This window comes from Saccostrea echinata, unplaced genomic scaffold (assembly GCF_033153115.1).
Source record: "Saccostrea echinata isolate AGI-Se365-2 ecotype Australia unplaced genomic scaffold, CSIRO_AGI_Sech_v1 ptg000030l, whole genome shotgun sequence".
Lineage (NCBI taxonomy): Eukaryota > Metazoa > Mollusca > Bivalvia > Ostreida > Ostreidae > Saccostrea > Saccostrea echinata.
Window position 1 is genome coordinate 26,289,448 of NW_026889779.1, and position 26,042 is coordinate 26,315,489.

General features: G+C 32.8%; 3 protein-coding genes across 3 annotated transcripts; 1 reads left to right on the forward strand and 2 right to left on the reverse strand.

Annotated features, from left to right (window-relative positions):
* Positions 1–376: 376 nt before the first annotated feature.
* Positions 377–12,098, reverse strand: LOC133196629 (probable 18S rRNA (guanine-N(7))-methyltransferase). The gene is made up of 11 exons (XM_061332493.1): positions 11,994–12,098; positions 10,379–10,416; positions 9,644–9,736; positions 9,468–9,550; positions 9,214–9,310; positions 7,945–8,041; positions 6,982–7,032; positions 4,237–4,322; positions 3,505–3,606; positions 1,402–1,491; positions 377–933 (listed from the first exon to the last, which is right to left on the reverse strand). Exons 1-11 carry the CDS (start codon positions 12,036–12,038, stop codon positions 879–881), a joined length of 837 nt encoding a protein of 278 aa, XP_061188477.1. The 5' UTR covers positions 12,039–12,098; the 3' UTR covers positions 377–878.
* A 120-nt stretch (positions 12,099–12,218) lies between these two features.
* On the forward strand, positions 12,219–13,400 carry LOC133196630 (dnaJ homolog subfamily C member 30, mitochondrial-like). The gene has a single exon (XM_061332494.1). The coding sequence runs from the start codon at positions 12,342–12,344 to the stop codon at positions 13,014–13,016; it is 675 nt and encodes a 224-aa protein (XP_061188478.1). The 5' UTR covers positions 12,219–12,341; the 3' UTR covers positions 13,017–13,400.
* Positions 13,401–14,759: 1,359 nt separating this feature from the next.
* LOC133197610 (sigma intracellular receptor 2-like) lies at positions 14,760–19,106 on the reverse strand. Its single transcript, XM_061333719.1, has 3 exons — positions 18,979–19,106; positions 17,265–17,409; positions 14,760–15,015 (listed from the first exon to the last, which is right to left on the reverse strand). Exons 1-3 carry the CDS (start codon positions 19,087–19,089, stop codon positions 14,765–14,767), a joined length of 507 nt encoding a protein of 168 aa, XP_061189703.1. The 5' UTR covers positions 19,090–19,106; the 3' UTR covers positions 14,760–14,764.
* Between the last annotated feature and the right edge of the window lie 6,936 nt (positions 19,107–26,042).

Sequence of the window (26,042 nt, forward strand, 5' to 3'; positions counted from 1 at the left end):
GTCCTTTTAGTCATGGGTTATATCACAAACATTATTTAAATGCCTCTTTTCATTAAGAGTTGTGTACCATAGTGGTTAATGTGTTGGTCTCAAAAGAAAATGATACTCAGGATTTTTATTGCTAGGGTTCAAACCCTGTGAGTACCACATCATTTTTTAATAACAGAAAAAGTTTTGCCAAGAAAATTTTTCTCAGAAAAGTGTTGTTTATCATAATTTCATAAATTTCAATATAAATGAGAACTTTACTCTAAATTGAATATGATTTTTATATAATGTATCTGAGTCTATAGGCATTCTGTACGCCTTGTTCACCCATCTCCTTTATAATCCACCTTAATCCCTGCATATTTTTCACAGAAAAACACCATCAATATTCATCATAATTACACGTATTAGTATATTAGTTTTCAATGTATGTAATACATAGTTTTCTTATCGTTCAAAGCTGGCATATAAAGTGTAAAACAACACATCATAATATGAGTGACAATTTGCAAAAACAATTTCTTTGCATTTTTGCAAAGACTGCTTTTCAAAGTAATTTGTTTGCATCTCATCATCACCTGATAAAAGTATATTTTTATAACAAACATACCCGGTACATTAACAGTATTGATTTTATTCTGAAAACTTAACAAAAAAGCACATACACGCACATGTACTTCACAGATGTTCTTTACATTGATGTCTTCATGTGAATATTCACAATCTGTTTCACCGAAAATCAAATCCTTAAATACCAAAAACTAAAAAAGAAGTTGCTCTTCATCATTTGCAAATGTTTTGTTTTCTTTATCTGGTAGTTGGTGTAAGTTGAAATCATTTGAAACAGTTGAAGGATCTTTCTTTCGTCATTCAAATATAAACCCATACTGCTAAAACCGATCTTTTCTCTTTCTTCCTGTGTACTTTGAATGTCCACGAACTTCTCTGAAAAATATTTTTTAAAAATATCCTACATGTACTATGAATTGAATTGAGTTGAAAATTCACAAAGTCTACGGAGATAGCATTCAGATGAGTACTATTTTAGAGAGAAAAAAAACTGTGATATCTTTATACATCAGGCTTGTAAATCAATGAGTGGTTTCAATTTGGAATTTTATGTCCTTCCCTATCCTTTGATATTTTTATAACATACATGGATTGTATATTTCTAGTAATCATGTTTTCTACTGTTAAGGGGCTAAAGTCAGCTTGAAAATGACTACACAGAGTTTTTGTGACATGTTATCTACCGGTAAATGAGTATGATTCCAAACTGACACCCATACACTTGTGTATTGCTGGTAAATTACAAGTCTGTCTTTTTTTTTTCTCATCCCCAGCCTCTTTAAAACTAAAATACAATATCATAGTAGAAGATAAAAATGCCAGCAGTAAATGAAATACACCTACTTTCCCTGTCGCCGTCTTCTTTCTTTCTTTGCCAGAATCCAGTCTCGGTTGCTCTTGGGGTTTTTCCCTCTCATATTCTTCATTCTCTCTCTGTAAAATAAAGAATTCACTAAATAAGGATGCATTCACAATTATTGTAAAGACTTTTATGCTTTACTCTGATAGCTGTTTAAACTATTAGGGGGGAAACACCTCTGATATTTCAGATATAAGTCTGAAGCACAGAATAAAAGAGCCAGCATTAATATAAAAAAAAAAACTAGATATGAAATACAATATACTTAAGTTTAAAATGTTGTATCTAAATTAAAGAAATAATGAGCAGGTTCACATACCCTATGCTCCCACATTGCTTGACAATGCTACACATAAAAATGGTAATGCTACAGGGCATGCCTTACATACAACAAATACCCCCCCCCCCCATTTCCCTTTGTCACATCAGGATCACATCTGTTTATAATTATTCCAATTATAGGTACACTGAATAAAACATTTTCAAACAAGCAAAACAGCTTCTAAAACTTTATCATTTACAATCATGATGCATGTGTTTCACACAAGTGACACAAAATTAGTATATTTTGGCCAAACTTCTACCTTCACTTCAAAAGAGGGCATAATTCTATGAAAAAAAATTAAATCAGAATTTCCTGTGAATATGCACATCTACATAGTATGTCCATATTAACTACACAGTTTCATGAAATTTTGTTGATTGATTTAAGAGGAATTGTGCAACAAGAACAGGACTGAGGGAAGACAAACTTTGAAGTTCAAGAGGGGCATAACTCCCAGAAAAAAAAAATCAAAATGGAATTTCAAGTGAATATTATGTCCTTATTAATAACAAAGGTTTGTGAAATTCTGTTGAGCTATTTCAGAGGAGTTATGATGACAAGTGCAGGACTTATGAACTGACGAGACAAAAATGTTATACCCTCCACAACTTAATAAACCAGCTCTCCAATTAATGAATCCATAAGTCTACTGGCTTGTATACTTGTACATCTTTGTGATATGAGGAAAAATTACTTGTCTGAGGGGATCTGATTTCATGGTTGAAGGAGAAACATTATATACTATAGTTTGAATTTTTAACATTTTGTTGGTGACCTGAATTTATTTAGTGTTTCTCTTCATATCACGAAAACAAAAATTAACTTCCCACAAAAGTTAGTAATTTCATAGTATTGGAGAAAAATTGCACCTGGATTTTAAACTCTTATTTTGTTTATTTTCATACAATTACTATAAACATTCTTAATAATCATATTTTAGGGCCCTTTGTTGTGCTTCATGCCTGCTCATTCATGTCCATGCTAATACATAATATAAACCATTAATACTCCTCTTTTTTGACACTCAAGCGCACAAATTTATGATTACACTAATCAGTTGAAGAGTGAGATTGTGCTAAATTTTGAGTGCTCTAATTTTTGTACATTTACAACTTCTCAGTGATTTTTAAAGTTTTACTGATACCAACCTAAACCTGCAGGACAGGAAGCATTGTAAAAAAAATATTTATTTTTGTAGCCATGGCAATACCACTCAAGATCTTAAACTGATGTAATTATATAATTTTTAGTCTTGGTGTACTTGTGTAAAGAATTTTAAAGAAATTTCTATTTTAGTTGAGTAAATATTTATTGAAACTGCACCAAAAACTATTGGAGGAGCCTCAGGAGTGGTGTTTTGGAAGAATTTTACTCAATCTATTTTCAACTGCAACACTATTCATCAAAATTAAAAACTAACAGACATGTATTACAGATATGATACTGTTGATTCCTTATTTTACATGAATACCTAATATTGCAAAATGGACCTAGGACGTCAAATCGTGAAAACAATAATTCGCAAGTGCTCGTTTGATCTAGAGATTTTACATACATTTAATCACCATAAATATACATGTAAAAGGGAGTAATTTAATTTTGTGAGTTGAGCTTCTCGCGAAATTATAAGATAATATTTTCCTCGCATATATTTAGGAATCTACAGTACCATCCCATAAGCTCTACTCATCATCTACTAGTTCAGCTTAAAATATACATGCAAGATTGAATTTCGTAGCCTTTCTACTCCAACTAACTGTACCTTTTGTCTGTGAATGAGGCATGACTAGACACTGAGTCCCCCTCCCCTAGTCCTTTGGGTAGCTGTTGAGGCTGACCTCCAGCAAAGAGGCACAGAAACATCCTAAAACAAAGTCAACACGGCAGTCCTAATAGTTTGAAATCTTCATGATTAAAAATAATGGAAATCTTCATCTTTCATTTATCAATAACATGCTGTAACCAATAATTATTTGCGACAGTTTTTATTCGCATTATCAAGTTTTAAATCATCCAAGACAACTAATTTTTGCAAATGAGGAAATATACTACCTAAATACACAATAAAATACTGTGGAATCATTTTAATTCATTGGGGTCGATTTTTTGTATTCAAGCTTAATTTTACTTGTTCACTGGCCAGGGGTGTAATTTCGTGGGTTACTCGATTACATGGTAGAATTAATCAATATGTTTACAAAATAAACACTCATGGAGATGTAAATTCATGGGTAAGGGTGACCGACAAAATTCACGAACATTGGTCCCCCAGGAACAATGACGATTCCACAGTGAACAGTTTGCGACAAGTAACATTTGAGAGTAAAACAAGGTCACAAAACTCAAGATATTTCTCGCACATGGAAAAAAGTTGGTTTACAATAACATTCCTCATAGGTGAGCCAGTTTGTAAAAGATACGTGGAAGTCCCTCTGAACATGTGTGATTCAAATACTTCCAGATAATTTTAAAAGTATATTAATTGTATACTGACTTTTTTGCCTTTGTGCTGTTGGGATAATCTACCACTAAACCTCCAGTCCATCCAGCCTTCATTGCCTGCTGTGTGATCAGCTCCAGCTGTAAAACAGAGACTGTTTACTGTTAACAGTAATACAGCTGTAAAACAGAGACATTGTTTACTGATAACAGAGCAAAAGCTGTAAAACAGAGACATTGTTTACTGATGACAGAGCAAAAGCTGTAAAACAGAGACATTGTTTACTGATGACAGAGAAAAAGCTGTAAAATAGAGACATTGTTTATTGATGACAGAGCAATAGTTGTAAAACAGAGACTGTTTACTGATGACAGAGCAATAGTTGTAAAACAGAGACATTGTTTATTGATGACAGAGCAATAGCTGTAAAACAGAGACATTGTTTACTGATGACAGAGCAATAGTTGTAAAACAGTCACTGTTTACTGATGACAGAGCAATAGTTGTAAAACAGAGACATTGTTTATTGATGACAGAGCAATAGTTGTAAAACAGTCACTGTTTACTGATGACAGAGCAACAACTGTAAAACAGAAACATTGTTTACTTATGACAGAGCAACAGCTGTAAAACAGAGACATTGTTTACTGATGAGCAACAGCTGTAAAACAGAGACATTGTTTACTGATGACAGAGGAACAGCTGTAAAACAGGGATATTGTTTACTGATGACAGAGCATCACAGCTGTAAAACAGAGACATTGTTTACTGATGACAGAGCAAAAGCTGTAAAACAGAGACATTGTTAACTGATGACAGAGCAAAAGCTGTAAAACAGAGACATTGTTAACTGATGATAGAGCAATAGCTGTAAAACAGAGACATTGTTTACTGATCACAGAGCAACAGCTGTAAAACAGAGACATTGTTAACTGGTGATAGAGCAACAGCTGTAAAGCAGAAACATTGTTTACTGATGACAGAGCAACAGCTGTAAAACAGAGACATTGTTTACTGATGACAGAGCAACAGTTGTAAAACAGAGACATTGCTTACTGATGACAGTAATACAGCTGTAAAACAGAGGTATTGTTTACTGATGACAGGAACAGCTGTAATCAGAGACATTGTTTACTGATGACAGAACAACAGCTGTAAAACAGAGACATTGTTTACTAATGACAGTAATACAGCCTTTAAAACAGAGACATTGTTTACTGATGACAGAGCAACAGCTGTAAAACAGAGACATTGTTTTCTGATGACAGAGCAACAGCTGCAAAATAGAGACATTGTTTACTGATGACAGAGCAACAGCTGTAAAACAGAGACTATTAACTGATGACAGAGCAACAGCTGTAAAACAGAGACATTGTTTACTGATGACAGAGCAACAGCTGTGAAACAGAGACATTGTTTATTGATGACAGAGCAACAGCTGTAAAACAGAGACTATTAACTGATGACAGAGCAACAGCTGTAAAACAGAGACATTGTTTACTGATGACAGAGCAACAGCTATAAAACAGGGACATTGTTTACTGATAACAGTAATACAGCTGTAAAACAGAGACATTGTTTACTGATAACAGTAATACAGCTGTAAAACAGAGACATTGTTTACTGATAACAGCAATACAGCTGAAAAACAGAGACATTGTTTACTGATGACAGAGCAATAGTTGTAAAACAGAGACATTGTTTACTGATGACAGAGCAACAGCTGTAAAACTAAGACTTTTTACTGATGACAGAACAAGAGCTGTAAAACAGAGACATTGTTTACTGATGACAGAGCAACAGCTGTAAAACAGGGACATTGTTTACTGATGACAGAGCAACAGCTATAAAACAGAGACATTGTTTACTGATGACAGAGCAACAGCTGTAAAACAGAGACATTGTTTACTGATGACAAAGCAACAGTGTAAAACAGAGAATTGTTTACTGATGACAGAGCAACAGCTGTAAAACAGACTGTTTACAGATAACAGTAATACAGCTGTAAAACAGAGACATTGTTTACTGATAACAGAGCAAAAGCTGTAAAACAGAGACATTGTTTATTGATGACAGAGCAATAGTTGTAAAACAGAGACATTGTTTATTGATGACAGAACAACAGCTGTGAAACAGAGACATTGTTTATTGATGACAGAACAAGAGCTGTAAAACAGAGACATTGTTTACTGATGACAGAGCAACAGCTGTAAAACAGAGACATTGTTTACTGATGACAGAGCAACAGCTGTAAAACAGAGACATTGTTTACTGATGACAGAGCAACAGCTGTAAAACAGGGACATTGTTTACTGATGACAGAGCAACAGTGTAAAACAGAGAATTGTTTACTGATGACAGAGCAACAGCTGTAAAACAGACTGTTTACAGATAACAGTAATACAGCTGTAAAACAGAGACATTGTTTACTGATAACAGAGCAACAGCTGTAAAACAGAGACATTGTTTACTGATGAAAGAACAACAGCTGTAAAACAGAGACATTGTTAACTGATGACAGAGCAACAGCTGTGAAACAGAGACATTGTTTATTGATGACAGAACAACAGCTGTAAAACAGAGACATTGTTTACTGATGACAGAACAACAGCTGTAAAACAGAGACTGTTTACTGATGATACAGCTATGCCAATGCAGCAGTAGACCATACTCTGATGAAATTCTGAAGCAGTATCTTATTTAAAATATTTACCCAAAAGCAAATTTTTCCATTACACATATACTAGGAAATGTATTAAAATACATATAGTTTTTTTTAAGTTTTAAGATTTTTCCTACCTGTGAACTGTTTTCTGGATAAAGTTGAAACACTGCTTTACCACCTCTGGTCTAAATAATAATCAATGCTTTAATATTACTTCATACCAGGATATTTAATTTTCTATAATAATGGCATACATACACTAATGGAATGAAAGATAAATTAGGACAAGGAAAAGTTGCACTTGAAACACTTGGACTTGAAACACTCTTTGTAGAATTTTGTATATTGATATTTTTTAAACTTATGCATGTACCCTTTTTGTGAGGGGGATGATAAACAGAATTATATATTTTTGTGTACCAAGATTTACTGAAATCTTACCAAAACTATAAGAGAAGAAAATTTTGAAAAAATTTCACTGAAAATTACATGTAATCTATAAGAAACATACTTTGGTTTATTAATAAGTGCAAAAAATTACAATTATCTGTAGAGTAAATATAGTATTATGTTGCATCAAGTGTGCCCAAATGATTTTTTGCCTCTGGTTGAATCAACTGTGACTGGCCACACTGATGTCAGATTTTACTTAAGAATATTGGGTTGTAATGATCTACACAGTAACAAAGTGCAAATATCAGTAATAAGTAGTTTTATACAAAAAAAATAGTTGTGCAAAGGGAGAAAAAGGTTCTGTAATTAATGATTATTTGTAATAATGGTTATTTGCAAACTCTTAATCCTAAATTTTCAATTGGCAAAAGACATTTAGAGTCTCATATCTTCCAATAATTAAGAACATTGAGGCATTTAAGTTGGATATAAACCAGTAATTAATTTACAAAATAAATGGAACCTACAAATATAATCCTTTATTTTCTAGCAAACAAAAACAAAAAACAAAAACAAAAAACACACATGCTTTCAAAAATACAAAATATTGGATATTTATTAAGATAATTCTTATATGTATCTAATTTCTCAGTTGAATATCAAAAGTCATTTGCAAACAATTCAAACAATGCCACTATACTTACAACTGCAGCATACAGTGTAGTGAAAAATTTGAGTAATCTCTTTGGTGGATGATGGTATTTTTTGTCAGCATTACATAACCACTGTAAAGCTGATATACTGAAAGTAAAGAGCATGAAATCATTATACAACCACTGTAAAGCTGATATACTGAAAGTAAAGGACATGAAATCATTACACAACCACTGTAAAGCTGATATACTGGTGTAAAGCTGATATACTGAAAGTAAAGAACATGAAATCATTATACAACCACTGTAAAGCTCATATACTGAAAGAAAAGATCATGAGATCATTACACAACCACTGTAAAGATGATATACTGAAAGTAAAGGACATAAAAATCATTACACAACCACTGTAAAGCTGATATACTGAAAGTAAAGAACATGAAATCATTACACAACCACTGTAAAGCTGATATACTGAAAGTAAAGGAATTGGAGTAAATATGAAATTAAATCTGAAAAAAAAATCAGGGATATTTCATGTAAATTGAACAAGCTTTCATTGTTAATATTTTGTTGCAAACATAAATCAAGATCTGAATGGTGGAAGTCAGAGTACAATATAATTTACATTATTATACTTTCATGTTAAATACTTATATCTGATTGGTTTAGACACATTTAACAATCTGTCATGTTACCCTCAGCATTAGCAACACACTTGACAATGGGTAACACAAAAATAATGTCACATGCATGTAAATTATGTCGTATGGTTCGCTGTAGAATTCTCAAAGCATCAGTTGTGCATTTGAAAGAAGCCAAATAAACTTCACGTCACTCAAAGCTTGCGTCCGATGAAGCTTGATTGAAAACAACAAACGACAGACAAAAAATGCCTTTGAGTGCAGAAAAACAAAGCTTTAGATGATAAAAGACTCTCTGAGTATCAAATAAACAAGACAGAGGTCGGTAAATCTTTTTCGAAGCTTTCTTATTGAGAAAAACAGAAGCGGGGAGTTTGAAAGCTTTCTGAACATGAACTTGAGGACAATCTCTGAATTTTATTTGGCTGACATCCTAAATCAATAAGACATTCAGTATAATAAAATAAATAGTGCATATGTTTGAGGGTAACAGTTGAAATTGACACCCCTCCGAAAACCACCGTCAACCTCCACTGATGTGTAGGTTGACAATGGTTTTCCTTGGGGTGTCAATCTCAACTGTTACCTTCAAAAACATGCACTAATTTATATAATGTTCCTCAGACAAACAGAATGCTATGTTTTTGTTCAGTTAACTCATTATGTTTTTTCTTACCTGATGACACCATCAAAAGTTCCAGGTCTAAAGGGGATTCCATACCCCATGTCTCCCTCTATCAGATCCCCTTCTACCTCACGGTCGACAGCAACACCTGAGAAAATGCAGAAGTAAGACATCAGTAAGAACTTATTTACTTGTATCTTTTGTCTTTGTGTCACATGTAATACTACTTTCAATTTCAATGATTCTTCTTTCAAAATAATATTTGTATCAATGTTGTTGACTGCACATAAATTACACAATCATACCCAGCATGTGTGAACTGATGTCTATGCCGACCCAGTAATGACCCTGTTCTGTTACTGTTTCACCACTCAAACCTGAGCCACAACTAAAAAATGCAATGTAAGTGTTTAAAACCATCTGGATAGATCAGATTGAAAGAAATGAAATGTTCAAAATATGTCTACCATACAAAGCCTACCCGACATCTAGAATAAAACAGGGCTCATCAGGGAGTCGGAGCAGCTCCAACGCTCTCTCTGATAACTGGCTTTGTATTTCTATCATACGTGTACTGAAAAAAACAAGATGTGTTTGTGAAACACTATGCACCCGGCAGCAACAAAGTTCGAAAAAGCTATTTTTAGCATATAGGTCACAGTCAAGGTCACAAGGTCATTGACCTTAGTGTCATTTGAAAGAGCTTAATTAGTGGAGTATGCATACCAAATATGAAGTCTCTATCTCTCATGGTTCAAAAGTTATGGCGAAGGTTAAAGTTGACAACAGAAAGACAAATAGACAGACAGGACAAAAACAATATGCGCCCCCGATCTATCGATCTGGGCGCATAAAAAAATCAGTGATTCAAATATTTTTTTTCTTTATAGTAATTTATACAAGTGTTTTTAGGACATTAAATGTTCTGACTAATTTAATTTGAAAGATATTGAAAAAATATTGATTTTATTGAAGAAAATTTTGTTTGTATACAATGTAGTTTGTAACAGTTTGGAAATATGCATAAACTGACATGCATAATATACTGAATACAATGTTAACAGTTTTACATTCATATATGTATATGTACAGCTTCACATTCATATATGTACAATGTACAGCTCTATGGTAGAGAGTTTCTTGAAATCAAATCCTTGGTTTTATTTTATGACTGTTAACAAATTTGTAAGACCTAAACTTTTACTGAAAGTCTTACTTTGAAGAATATTTCTTTGCTTCATCCTCATTGTAGAACTGAAAAAGATAAATAGATATTAGAGCACTGCTTATTGATCAGATGTTTTATCTCAATCTGAAAAAGATAAACAGATATTAGAGCACTGCTTATTGATCAGATGTTTTATCTCATTCAGAAAAAGATAAACAGATATTAGAGCACTGCTTATTGATCAGATGTTTTATCTCATTCAGAAAAAGATAAACAGATATTAGAGCACTACTTATTGATCAGATGTTTTATCTCAATCTGAAAAAGATAAACAGATATTAGAGCACTACTTATTGTTCAGATGTTTTATCTCAAACTCTATGTCATCAATGGCTAAATTAGCATATCCCATCTTTTAAATTGGAAAAAGAAATCTCCAATTTGACATCAAAGAACTTGATCTGATATTCTGAGGGGTCTGGATTTTTTTCCTTGAAAGCATTTTACTAATTTAATGAAAGCTTCAGGAAAAGTTATCTAAGAAAACCCACTATACTACTGAAACTTCATTTTTATGTTTTCAACAGGGACCTTGAAACAATTATTTTGTATTTAGCACCATTAATATTACACAGAAATATTACTATGTTATTATTAATAGAGCTCAGTAAGGTTGTATGGAAGTGTGGGTCGGCACGGCGATGGTCAAACCAATTACTTTGTTATCCAGTCGCCGGTCATGCTAATTAAAGTTCTTATCTGCACATCACAAGAGAGATCATAACTTTAACACTATATATTGTGCATTTGTACAGCCAACTCGTGCCAATATTCACCAATATAAGTTAAATAACCCTATAATCAGTCAGGGGTGAGACTGAAATTTATCTTTTTTTAAAATTGATGATTTCTAGTCATAAAATTGACTTTTAATAATAACTAAAATTCAGCATTTTTTAGAATAATGATGAAAAACAGTGATAACTATTTGGAGTTTAATTTATCAATATAGAGTTACATCTGAAAATAAATATGACTGTATTTCATCATTATTTATAAAATTGGTAGGTCTTGGCACACTTAATTATCTCGTTAGTTTTATAGGGCGCACTACTATTCTGGTTTCAATTGTCTGTCAAGTTTTTTCTCCACACATGGGTCCACGCCCCATGGCAGGATAGAGTACTATATCTTGTCACTGTAGTAAATGGATCAGAAGAATTAACTTGGGAATGGACACATGATGAAAACAAGTCATATTTACAAAAATAATAAAAACACTTATTATGTAGTCAGTAGAAATGACAATTATCAATCATATTTCAATATGATGGATTTCAGTCTCAACCTTGACTGATAATATCCTAATTTTTGGAATATACAGCGATACAATGGAACCCGCGATATAATGAGAATTGACGATACACAGACGGATTTGACGATAATATCAATGAGTCAGTTATTTACTTCGCTAAAGAACAATGCCCATATTATGTATATAGGGTATAATACTATAAAAGTATTCATACTACTCAGGCACTTGTGCTCCTTCTGATATATAATAAACAACTAATTTGGTATGTAACAATAAAAGTTTGAAATGCTTGTGATGACTCGGCCATTTCACAATGTCTGACAAATTAGACGTGAGAAAATAACTTACTATCTCAGGAGGAGCTTGTCTTTCTGGTCTTCCACCTGATGCCATGCTTGTTTGTTACTGCAACGGGATATTTTAATTGCTGAGTAATTCTAAATCTTCATTGTAAACTTTGGAATTCCGAAAAAGTTTCCCTATGTCTTAGTCCTTCGGACGTTTCTAATAATGAATTCGCATATATTTTCGATAGTGACGTGAAGTGATATTGATTGTCTAGAGGACGACCGACGGTTGTAGGGGGTTGGAGTAAATTATGTAATACAAGCAAGAAACATTCATTCTCTGGAGAAAAAGTGAATACCTAAACAACTTTTATTTTTGTTGTAGTTAGTGACTTTAAAGGCATACCGAATGAGGACGTTGGGGTTGCATTACTACATTCCGAGGTTTTACAGAGGCACTGATTGGGGATTAAAAGGCATACACTTACGACAGTATGTCACAAAACATCGCCATACACGAAACACTTTTTATTATGAAGTGCTAGGTGTCCAGTCTAGCGCCAGTCAAACCCAAATCAAGAAAGCTTACATTGACCTGACCAAAATACATCACCCTGATGTAAGCGACAGTGAAGAGTCTAGAAAGCAGTTTCAGTTGGTATCTGATGCATACACCATTTTAGGAAATGTCCATTCACGGAGAATGTATGACCGGGGTTTGATTTCAGGAACTCATCATTCCTATGGTCAAAAGCAATCCCAGGCAGAAGAAGAAGAGGAATTCGACCCATTTAAAGTACCCCCTAAACCTGTTAAAACTGATTTAGACAAAGTAACAATGAAAGGTTACAAAGAAATAACAGATCAGAGGATGACAGAAGCACGTTTAAAAGCTTTCTACAAGGAAAAATTTGAAAAACAGCAAAAGAACATTTATCAACAGTCAAATAAGAGTGCTGAACATTACCGAGAGACCACTGGTGTGTTTCTATTATTGGCTGTGTCAGCAGGCTTACTATACAATTTTCAAAAATACATGCAATCTTCTGGTCAACAAGGAAATAAAAAGAAGACAATAGACTGATATACATGCATAGTAAATTATCTTCAGCATTGTGTGTTTCAGCTCTGGAATTTTATTTTCGCACAAAATCAGTTCATATTTGCTTCACAGACTAAAGAAGCGACATGTGATATCCTATTGAACATATTCCAGACAGAACAGGTCGAATGAAGACAGCTAAAAGTAACACTTAATAGTTGTAGTGTCAATATTAATTCATGAATCAGTAAATTATGCTAATGGTCATGGTGATGGTTATTGGTATGGAAAGATTTTAATGGTGAGAAAGGTATCAGGAAATGATGAATGAGTTTAGCTTATTTACAAGTTGAATTTATGTAAATGTTTGCTGATTTTTTAAATTATATTTGTTAAATACAAATAAAAATAATTGAGTATAGAATATTCCAAATATTTGGATTTCATGTCCTGATGATGTTACCAAGTAATAGAATTTAGTTTGATATATAGAAGTGGATCATTATATCAGTGTTATACATTGTCTTGTTAGGTATTTGAAATTTGACATAATTAAAGAAAATTCAACATATTTAGAGTACAATTGAAGTTTGTGTTCTCAGTTGCATAAAAATGCTGAGAGTTTCTTTCAAAAGGCTACTCCTTCTACAGTATTAGTCAAATTGCAGTAATTAAAACTTGCCACACAAAGAGACTACACCAAGGATCATTATTCTGTTTATTGCTGTTGTCATAGTTTCAAGCCAAGGTGCTACCTTATAGTATGAACCAGTAGAGCGACAGTCTCGTCATAGACTTCTGGTTTAGCACTATTTTCAATTACTCCAGTTAATCTATACATGTACACTACCATAAGTATGCAACCATTACTAGGGTGCTTACTTTATCAGAAAGAAAGCATCGGGAGATGTTTTTTTGTGTACTTGTTCACCTGTATGGCATAATAGAAAAATTCTCTATAAGACATTGTAAGTTCTTTTTACTGAAAGGACCTTCACTAAATGAATGCACAGTCTGGGTACTTTTTTTCCACACGCATTCTGAGGACTAGAGATGTCAGATTCAAGATTAATTAAATCATTTAATTTTGTAACATTATATATTTAAGGTTTCCATTTAAAAAATCTTGAAATGATAAGCATGTTGACTAAATTTTGAATTCAAGAGATTAAGTACTCTGTTCACATTCAAAACTGCACTTGAACCAACTTCATCAAGAATAATTCTGCAAACATTTACTAAATATGACACTCCAGTACAACATCCAGGCCAACAATGGAAAATAATTTGTTTGTTGTACTCTGACCGACCCATCAAAAATGCCCCTACCCAATCATTTTTTTCAGTACTTTGAATTTAAATTATTTTTTGTTTTTCAGGGATATAGAGATTGTCTCATTTTAAAATTGAGGTTTTAAAATTTTTTTGGATTCAAAGTTTTTATAATGAAAATTAAATCTGTTTAGGGTGACCCTGTCTAGCTGTTCAGAAAACATCAATAAATTTCTTATCCTGCGTTTTTATGATAATAATTAATTTGTTAGCAAACTGCCAAAAAAAAAAAATTACCTACCTACCTACTCTCCTTGAAAAATGTGGGTCAGAGTACATCAAACAAAAATATTTTTAATGGTGGCCCCATATAATTCAGATTTGATTTCTTCAACATCAACAAAATCCAAATTTCTAGTATATACTTATATATTTAGATAATATATTGTATGAAAATGAGTATTGATTACAAAAATACAAGATGATAAAATGACATTAAAATATTTAAGTAACAAAGTCTAAGAATGTTTAATTTTCTTAGTATACTCTTTGCTAAAAAGAGAATCAAGTAAAAGTAATATTGGAATTATAAGATATGGAAAATATATTGCCAGGAGGAAAAGTCTCTCTCTGAGTGTTTCTGGTCCTGGGTATTTAGGGTGTTTGAAGGACTCCATAAGAATATGGTAGCATATGGCAACAGTTGTTGTGGCAACGTGTGTGGAGTAAACAATAAAGGGCACTCGCACCCATTGACACTTCTGGACACCTACAAATAGAAAATTTTATATGCATTTATTTGTTGGCTTTTTTTTCCTTATACGTGTTATAGTAAGATCAAGTGAGATTTTCCGATCACCTGTTGTCTGTCTGTCTGTAAACTTTTCACATTTTCAACTTCTTCTCAAAAACCAATTTTAACCAAAGTTGATACAAAGCATCCTTGGATGAAGGGGAGTTTAAAAACTGAAACTTATGTGAAAGCCTCCTGAAGTAGATCATGACCCCCCGAGAAAAAGGTTGGGCCACTATAGAGAATCAAAGTTTTAATACAATGAAATATATGGGGAAAATCTTTACAAATCTTCTAAAAATCCACTGGGCCAGAAAAGCTGAAACTTACATGTGAAAGCTTCCTGAGAAAGCATAGATTCTAAATTGTTCAAGTCATGGGTCCCCTGTGGTAGGGTAGGTCACAGTAGGGAATCAAAGTTTTACATTGCAGGGATTGAAATTTTCCTTGAAATCCACTAGCCCAGGGGCTACGGATCAGTAAAAAATTACAAGCCCAAACCTCAAACTAACTAGCCCAACATTTTTTTTTTATTTTATTTTATGCAAAATGAAAACATAACAAGTTAAAGTTTCAAATGTGTTGGTGACAGAAACAAATTAATCTAATCTAAAAGACACCAGTCTACATAGAAATGAGAAAGTAAACTGAAGATAATTTTTTTTTTCATTCTGTTAGTCCGCCATACTATTATTACATTTAAATTAACTAGCCTGAGTCTTAAAATGACTAGCCCCAGGTGTGGGGCTACCATATATTTCAACCCCTGCATTGAGATATACATGTATAGGAAAAATCTTTAAAATTTACTTCTCAAGAACCACTTTGCCAGAAAAGCTGAAACTTATATGGAAGCTTCCCATGCTTCCTGAGGTAGTGTAAATTATAAATTGTTCAAATCATGACCTCCAGGAGTAGGGTAGGGCCACAATAAGTATTTCAAGGGGGGAAATCTGATGAAGAACAGCAGGGCCAAAGTTACTCAGGTGAACGTTTTGGCTCATGGGTCTCTTGTAAAAATACAAAATACATAACATTAGATTTTGTCTGTTGTTGAATGTTACTAACATAGCAATGGCATTATTTTTCGGTACTCATTTTCAGTTCATCCACATATCCTTTTAACCTCTGCTTCTTTTTTATAATCTTTACCCTGTCTGCCATTTTGCTATAAACCATCTTGTTTGAGTCATAGTATTAAAATCATTTGAACCTTGTGTAAATGTTATTTCAAAATTCATTTCTTTGTGCAAAAATCTTAAGCATATTCAGATTCAAAATGATGCCCTCTTCACACAGAGAGTTTAATTCGCAGTAAATTAATGCGAAGTAAAATAATGCGAATTAAATTGCATTCACATGACAGATAATGCGAAGTAAACTAATGCGAATTAAAATTTTATTTCTACAGTAAGGCTTTTCAGTAAGGCTATTATGACGTCATTTTCAAATCATGTCACCTTATGCAGAGCAAATCCATTTGACATAATTTCATAGTGTTTATACATATTTCAGTGATTGACGTAATTTTCCGTTGTTTTGCACTAAAAATAGCATAAGTACCTATAACTGACTACCGTCATGTGGCATGTGACTTAATTTTGCCATTACGCATGTGTCAAAATTTAATTCAAATTAGCTTCACTTAGCGTTCACACGGAGCTAATGCGAAGTAATTTAATGCGCAGCAAATTAATTCGAATTAAACTAATTCGCATTAAATTACCTGTGTGAACGCGGTTCAATTTTAATTCGCAGTAACTTACGTTTAATTGGAATTAAACTCTCCGTGTGAACAGGGTATGAGTGTCGAAGAGAAATATCATGATAATATTGGTATATTCATGCAATGCAGTGATAGTCAAGACACACCTTCATGTTTATTTTTATAAAGTATTGCATATATCTGAATGAAATTTTAGGGCAAAAGTCAAAATAGATATATAGGTATTAATATAAATAAATTTTTTGAAAACTTTCCATTATTTCAGATTTTATAGCAGTTGTGACATTCCTTTTGGATTTACCCATGTAAATCAAATATTATATAACCTGGAAGGTTGGATGCAGGTAAATGTAACATTTTATGATTTCGATGACAAGAATATCGGAATTCAGCCACTCAATCAAAGAGGTAGCAGTTATTCTATCATATAATAATTCATTTTATTTTTCTTTTAGGTACATAGGTCTTACAAAAAAAAAGATTAAGTAGATGTACACACCTTTCCACAGAGCATATGTTGCTATGAAGAAGAAAGGAAATTGCAAAAGAATTTCACAATAGCAAAAGGATTTGAACCATGGAGGGGGGTCAGCCATAAGAACATCTTTAAAATCTTCACAGTACTTCATCTTCACATCCAAAAGCTGAAATGGACATTGTCATATTTCAATCATTTTTATGGAAATACAGTTGAACTTTTGTATCTCATGGATATCAAGTCAATTGGAAGCCCCATGCAACCACTTTTTTTCTTTGTGTATTTTAACCTCAGTACCTTGAATGCCTAGAATTATTTCCAATTTTTTTCTTGGTCCCATTGAGTTTGAGATAATGAGGTTTGACTGTTTATATATGAATATATATATTTATTTATTTATTTCTCAGTCTACACTAAAAATAATGTAACTGATTTTAAGGGGATGAAGGACACATGGTCACATGACTTTGTTTAACTACGTCATAGTCTCCGTTTATATAAGTGCAAAACATGTAAAGCATCGATATCAGTTCTTGTATAAATTTTTGACAAAATTGTTTTACTTTAAGTACCATCTTATTTAAAAAATTTAAAGTTTTAACATTTTTGTAAACATTAACAAATTATGAAAAAGGTTGATACACTCCTCTGTTTCCCTAAACTGAGCATCCAACAAGTCGGTGACGTCATACATGATCTGTTAGTGCAGCAAGATCATACTCGGTGAATACAGAAGGGGTGGTATTATTATGTAAAACAGGTCATAATCAGTATATGATGAAATATTTTGAGAAACAGGAAACACAAAAATTATTTTTGCATGGCTGATGACAGAAATCTTATGTAGGTATACCTTATTCGCTTATTTAGCTTACATGTAACGTCATAGTTGGTTTTTCCTGTACTCGAGAAATGTAAACATGACACAGTTTTGTCATGCCTATGTCTTCTTTAACAATATGTCCTGTGCAATATTGAGGTCAGCTTCACCATTCGAAATTTTTACAGTTAATCAATAATATGAAGGACTTGCATTTCAACGTAAATTTAAAAATGTATTGAATGATAGAATTTTTTGCAAATTAAGTTTTTTGTTGTTTGAGTTGTCTTAAAAAGTGCGTAATTTTCCCTATCCAGATGCAGTGTGATAGAAGAAACTTGCCTTTTCGAATTTTAAACCCTATTCATACTCTGAAATATTTTAAAAGATACATGTAAACTTACATATTTTTTATCTATGCTTAAAAAATCCCATTATGGACGGAGTAATGGGTCCGGAAACTTGGAGAATAAAAACTCAACTTAGATACTGTAGGGCTTAATATTTTTCAATCAATATCTCTAAAATAAGGTAAGAAACCTAATGATGTAACTGCTTTAAGATATGTGGGACACACTTAATTAGAAAAATACAAAATATGAAAAAAATTGAATGACAAGTATTTTTTCAGCTCAAGGTCCTTCTTCCCCTTATGTAAAACAAACTTTAACCATTGCATTTCTTTGCCACCACGGGCCACGACTGATATAGGCCGGTCTATACACGGGATTTTGGCATTAACAGATTAAAGGCATACACCTTTCAGTGTATGATTTGACGTTTGTTCTGAGAAATCGACCATCTAAATTTGCACTCATGGGGAAAGGGGGGAGGGAGTAAGTAACTACACCATCTTTAGTCATAAGACCCTTTTCTTTGTTTTTGATAAAGAAAATAAAACATTAAAATGCATACCACTTTCGGATACAGCCATGCTGGGAATATCACCTGAGAATCAAATAAAACCGTTATCGGTATATGAGAAACAAAATACAAAAGGAATATGATATCCAGAAGTCGGGGCATTATTTCTACTTTCCCTCTTAATGTTGACAAAAGCGTGTAGCATTTAAAATCAGATGGATCGATCAATTGAATTCCGTCCAGAAAAGATATGTAACACACGTACAAAATTTTACATCAGATTGTATTTCAAATGGCGCATAAGCAATATATAGCATGTCAAACGTTGCAATTCGATCTTTTCCATATGTATTGTATAATTTTCCATTTGTATCACATGTATAATTTTCCATTTGTTTTGTAAAATTTTCCATTTGCATTCTATGATTTTTCATTTGCATTGAAAGGTTTTTATTTGTATTCTATATTTTTTCATTTGTATTGTACATTTTTCATTTGTATTGTATAATTTTATATTTATATCGTATAATTTTATATTTGTATTGTATAATTCTTATTTGTATTGTATAAGTTTTATTTGTATTGTATAAGTTTTATTTGTATTGTATAATTTTCCATTTGTATTGTATAATTTTCCATTTGTGTTGTATAATTTTCAATTTGTATTGTATAATTTCAATTTGTATTGTATAATTTTCAATTTGTATTGTATAATTTTCCATTTGTATTATATAATTTCTCATTTGTATTGTATGCTTTTCCATAAAATTTGTATTGTAAAAGTATACAATAACAATGGAAATTTATAGAATAAAATGGAAAATTATAGAATAGAAATAAAAATTATACAATACAAATAAAAATTTTACAATGCAAATGGAAAATTGTAGAATATAAATGGAAAAGATCGAATATTGCAACGTTTGACATGCCATAGCAATAGGCCTAGTCATGTCATGAGTATTTTTACTCTCTGTTGTATTTATCATAGGTGCTCCCCAGCTTAATTGTTAAAAAATATATATCTACTATTCTTATAGTATAGTAGATATATATTTTTAGCTCACCTGAGCTGAAAGCTCAAGTGAGCTTTTCTGATCACATTTTGTCCGTAGTCCGTCTGTCCGTCCGTCCATCCATCTGTAAACTTTTCACATTTTCGACTTCTTCTCCAGAACCACTGGGCCATTTTCAACCAAACTTGCCACAAAGCATCCTTGAGTGAAGGGGGTTCAAGTTTGTTCAAATGAAGGGCCATGCCCTCTTCCAAGGGGAGATAATTAAGAATAAGTGAAAATTTGGTGTCTTCTTTTAAAAATCTTCTTCTTAAGAACCATTGGGCCAGAAAAGTTGAAACTTATGGGAAACCTTCATTACATAGTGTAGATTCAAGTTTGTTCAAATCATGACCCCCAGGGGTAGGGTGGGGCCACTATGGGGGATCAAAGTTTTACATAGGAATACATAGGAAAATTCTTTAAAAATCTTCTTCTCAAGAACAACAAAGCCACAATTAGTCATATTGATATGAAATCATCCTCAGGTAGTGTAAATTTAAGTTTGTTCAAATCATGACCCCCCGGGGTTGGGTGGGGCCACAATGGGGGATCAAAGTTTTACATAGGAATATATAGGAAAATTCTTTTAAAATCTTCTTCTCAAGAACAACAAAGCCACAATTAGTCATATTGATATGAAATCATCCTCAGGTAGTGTAGATTTAAGTTTATTTAAATCATGACCCCCGGGGGTAGGGTGGGTCCACAATGGGGGATCAAAGTTTAACATAGGAATATATAGGAAAATTCTTTAAAAATCTTCTTCTCAAGAACAACAAAGCCACAATTAGTCATATTGATATGAAATCATCCTCAGGTAGTGTAGATTTAAATTTGTTCAAATCATGACCCCCGGGGGTAGGGTGGGTCCACAATGGGGGATCAAAGTTTTACATAGGAATATATAGGAAAATTCTTTAAAAATCTTCTTCTCAAGAACAACAAAGCCACAATTAGTCATTTTGATATGGAATCATCCTCAGGTAATGTAGATTCAAGTTTATTCAGATCATGACCCCCGGGGGTAGGGTGGGGCCACAATGGGGGATCAAAGTTTTACATAGGAATATAAAGGAAAATTCTTTAAAAATCTTCTTCTTAAGAACAGCAAAGCCATGATTTGTCATATTGATATGAAATCATCCTCAGGTAGTGTAGATTCAAGTTTGTTCAAATCATGACCCCCGGGGGTAGGGTGGGCCACAATGGGGGATCAAAGTTTTACATAGGAATATATAGGAAAATTCTTTAAAATCTTCTTCTCAAGAACAACAAAGCCACAATTAGTCAATTTGATATGAAATCATCCTCAGGTAGTGTAGATTTAAATTTGTTCAAATCATGACCCCCGGGGGTAGGGTGGGTCCACAATGGGGGATCAAAGTTTTACATAGGAATATATAGGAAAATTCTTTAAAAATTTTCTTCTCAAGAACAACAAAGCCACAATTAGTCATATTGATATGGAATCATCCTTCAGTTAGGTAGTGTAGATTCAATTTTGTCGAAATCAAGACCCTGGGGGTTGGGTGGGTCCACAATGGGGGATCAAAGTTTTACGTAGGAATAAATAGGAAAAATCTTTTAAAATCTTTTCAAGAACAGGAAAGCCGTGATTAGTCATTTTGATATTGAAGCATCCCCAAGTATTGTAGATTCAAGTTTGTTCAAGGCATCCTCCAGTAGTAGGGTGGGGCCATAATCGGGGATCAAAGTTTAAATAAAGAATATATATAAGAAATATCTTAAAAAATCTTCTTCTCAAGAACAACAAAGCCATAATTAGTCATATTGATATGGAAGCATCCTTAGGTAGTGTAGATTCAAGTTTGTTCAAATCTTGAACCCTCCCTCCCTTCCTACCCCCCAGGGTAGGATGGCAGACATCTTTAAAATTCCGTTTCAAGAACAGCAAAACCATGATTAGTTATATGAATATAGAAGCATCCTCAGAAAGTTTAGATTCAATTTCATTCAAAACATGGCAACTGGGGATAGGTTATGCCTAGAACAGTTGATCAAAGCTTTACGTATGAATATATAGAAGAAGAAATCTGCTGACAAAGAACAGCAGGGCCATATTGACTCAGGTGAGCGTTGTGGCCCATGGGCCTCTTGTTTAACAATTAAGCTGGGGAGCGCCTACGGTATTTATAATAGACTAAGTGCAACCATATATACAATATCTGACGTTCTGCTGACTTTTTTACGATTTTGATATTTTACGTTTTCCTGGCATATAAGATATCAAAATCGTGAAAAAAACCCTGGAAAACTTCACTGAGATATTTCGGACTACAACCACAGATGCACAGGCATTTGTTTCGTATACGGGGTACCCCCTACTTATTGGTAAAAATAAGTAGGGGTGCCCCGTATACGAAACAAGTGCCTGTGCATAGATGTGGTTACTTGATCATGAATAAGCCTAAAGAATGAGGGTGCATTTGATTGGCATTCGGCAGTCCTGAATCTGGACGCACATTAAAGTGAAAATTTCATTTTATCTGTCACATGAAATTTTCAGTGAGTGGCATTCTTTTGATGTATCGGGTTCTTGTGAAATAGGATAGGGAAATATTGTGTTTTGATTTGTTTAAAAAAAAAAAAAAAAAAAAAAAAAAAAAAAAACTTGAAAATTGGCTAGATTAGTCATTTCAGGCCCGAAGTACGCGGGGGAGGGGCCCAACCCCTACTTTTTAGAGTATATAGTATTTTGTTATTGTAAATTTTTCTTTAGAAGCTAACCCCCCCACCCCCCCACCCCCACTTTTTGCTGCTGTAAGGTCGAGCAGTGGCAGCAGTGGGGAATTCCAGGATTTGGACAGTTAATTAATTAATTTTTGTTTGTTTGTTTGTTTTTTTTTTTTTTTTTTTTTTTTTGTCAGATTATTTTTGGAAGTTGCCCCCCCCCCCCCCCTCTTTTGAAACTGTTGATTCGGACCTAGTCATTTGGTAAAAATGTTACATTTTTAAACACGTTTTTCTGAAAACTTGCTTTCTCTGGGCCATCTCTTCATTTTTTAAAAACGTTATTTGCGAGTATTTTAATTTAAGAAACCAGCAAACATTTGGGGAAAAAAATTAAACCCTGAGAAGACCCAGAGACTATATATTATGAACTTTTTCAAAAAAAAAAAAAAAAAAAAATATCCCAGCTCTGAAAATAAATCATGAGATAGAATGTTCAGACAATTTTAAAAGTTTTCTTTTAATTAAGGCAGTCGGTTTTCTTGACGCGAAGATCGATAATAATATTCATTTTTCTAAGTCTGCAGAGCTCGTCTTATGTATCGGTGATGCATGTAGAATCAGTTTCTTTCTACCATTTTCTTCTACTCTCCAGCAAAAACTCTGAAATCAATTTGCAAGACCAGAAAGCACTTGAATATAATGATAATGTACCGCAATTATATCGACTTCCTTAGTTAGCTGGTATCCCAATCAATATCCAAATAATCAGAGCTCTGGGAAGCCCTGGTACGGAAACATATAAAGGGTTCAATATTCCAATTCGGTAATTCTTTGAAATTAAGCATGTTAACTTTAATTTGCGGAGTGTTAATTGCATTTAATTACAATTAGCTTATTACAGCAATTTAATCATATAGGGATCAATATTTCAACTTTTTAATTCATTTATACATTTCATTTCATAGTTGTCATTATAAAATTCTTGACTTTTCCGATTTTGAATGCTACTCTTCTATCCAGGTAGTCAGTCAATTGTAAGGGGATTTTATTTGGCATCGATTTATGGATATGTTTTTCTGTTCCCTTTTTCTTAAACGTTTAAAAGTTTAAATTGTTGATTTTTTTCTCCCTACAAGAGCACACCATTTGCAACCTTACTATTTGTTGTATGTTAATTAATACATGTATTTTGTTTCTCGAATCATTCTTAAACGAATAATTTTGAAAAATCGCAAGATTATTTACAAGTTGACTTTTTTTTTGTTTTGTTAGTTTATTTCTTTTTTTCTTTCTTTCTTTTTTTTTTTTTTTTTTTTTTTTTTTTTTTTTGATGTTGGTAGCTAGACTACACAGTGCAACATTATGCATTAGGCCCAACCACATTCGGTTGGATTTTGTGTACAAGCCATAATCAAGAATTTACTGTCTTTTTGTATATACGTGTAAGATGCACAGAAAGTATAATCCAGGAAGAATCATCATCTATACAAGAGAATATCATTAGATATAGCCGATAATTTTTCACGAAGAAATTACTTACTCTCTGAAGTAATTCTAATTTATAATGACCAGACAAAACAATCGTAAAACTTAACTTTTTTTTTTCAGAATCAATTATTATCTTCTTAGTATTATTCTGGGGCATCGTTGAGTTTTAAATGGGGAAGGGGTAAGGTCTCTTCCGAGCCAGATTTTTTTTTAAATATATAAATGGATACCATTTTGGTGTTTTGGGGTACATTCTTGAAGTCGTAGGAGAAGTAAAGCAGCATTACTTTGAACAGAGAAATTTAAAACTTATAAATGAAAGTTTTATTTTTTATTCATTTATTTTTATTTATTTATTTGTTTTGGTGGGGGTTCCGATCGCACGTTTCCTTTTCTGAAGACCTTGGTATTTGTCCCAGACTATTCGGTTAGAAATTCTTTAGTTTCCTTTAACTCCCAGGATAAAAAAAGAGCTGTATCCTCTAGCCGAACTTATTCTTCGTCACATGTATCTTGTCATTCGAACCTAAACACAAAAATATTCTTTTATTGTTTCCTCTGTCAGGAACTGTTCCGCTTTTCAAGATATGGACAAATAAAATCACTCATTTCGACAAACTCTGGATATTTCCCTGTCATGGCAGAAATCGATAATGTTAGCTCAAGCTGTTTTACAGCTAGAAAAAGATTGACTCTCAACAAAGAGAGATAACTCAATTTGTTTCTGATACAATTTCAAAATGATTTTGTCCGAAATTTTTCCCTGTATGGTAAGGTGAATTCGGTGGAATTCATTTTTCTCTCCACTCTCTGCTGTGTAGAAAAATCCATTTATTTTCAAGAGCACATCGGCGTTCTCCCCCATAATACCATCTACGACATTTTAAAAGTTTAGTGACGTTAACAATGATATTTAAGGATATCCGCTCCTCGGCCACTGGAAGGATAACTTTTAAATTTATTATTTTATCTAAAAAGTTTCGAAATGAAGCTTGAAATTGAGATCTTTTCGTGCAACAATTTTCATTTTATGCATCTCAATATGATTCAAGTTTCTTTGAAATTGTAGAAACGGTCTTGCAAGAAGTTGACCCCATAAAAGAAACATAATAATTTCATTTTTACAAAAATCGAATTTCTTTTAATTGAGCATTAGATACCAATGATAGCATAAGCTTTTTACACTATGTATTATATAAGGATATAAGTAAATAGAAGGACTAAAATACGGTATAAGCACAAAAAAGATATAATTTTCTCCAAATGCCTAGATACCTATATTTTTTCAATAAGAAAATGCATAGCTGGTGTTTTTATTTGCATTTCCTGAAAATGTATTTGAGATTTGATAATTTCCCCTATATAATACGATTAACTATAATGATGAACTTTTCAAGAAATACCATGGGTATTGTAACGTTGTTTTTTTTTTTTTCTAAATACAAGTGATTATTAATTGGTTCGCTTATAGGTTTCCTTCCTAAGAATCACGCTTAAAATGTAACAACTTTAATATTATCAATGACACTAAAAGAACAACTGACTGAAATCCACTATATATACTTTTCCTAGGTCCTATCTGGATAATGATTATCAAACTAAATAAAAACGAACTATAACAAAAGAATCACCAATAATCATATCTATAATCTTATCTCTGTAGCTGCAGACTGAGTGGTTTAATTAACAGTTCTGTTGTTTCCCAACACAGTCTGCAACTACCTAAAACACACCCTTAAAGTTAAAAGTCACTGAAAAACCATAAGTTTATTATTTTAAAGTCACCAAGACACAATCTAAGGTCACCAAGACACTTAGGAACTAGATCCCTGAACTGAGTGGTCCAACTAACAATTCTGTTGCTTCCCGACACAG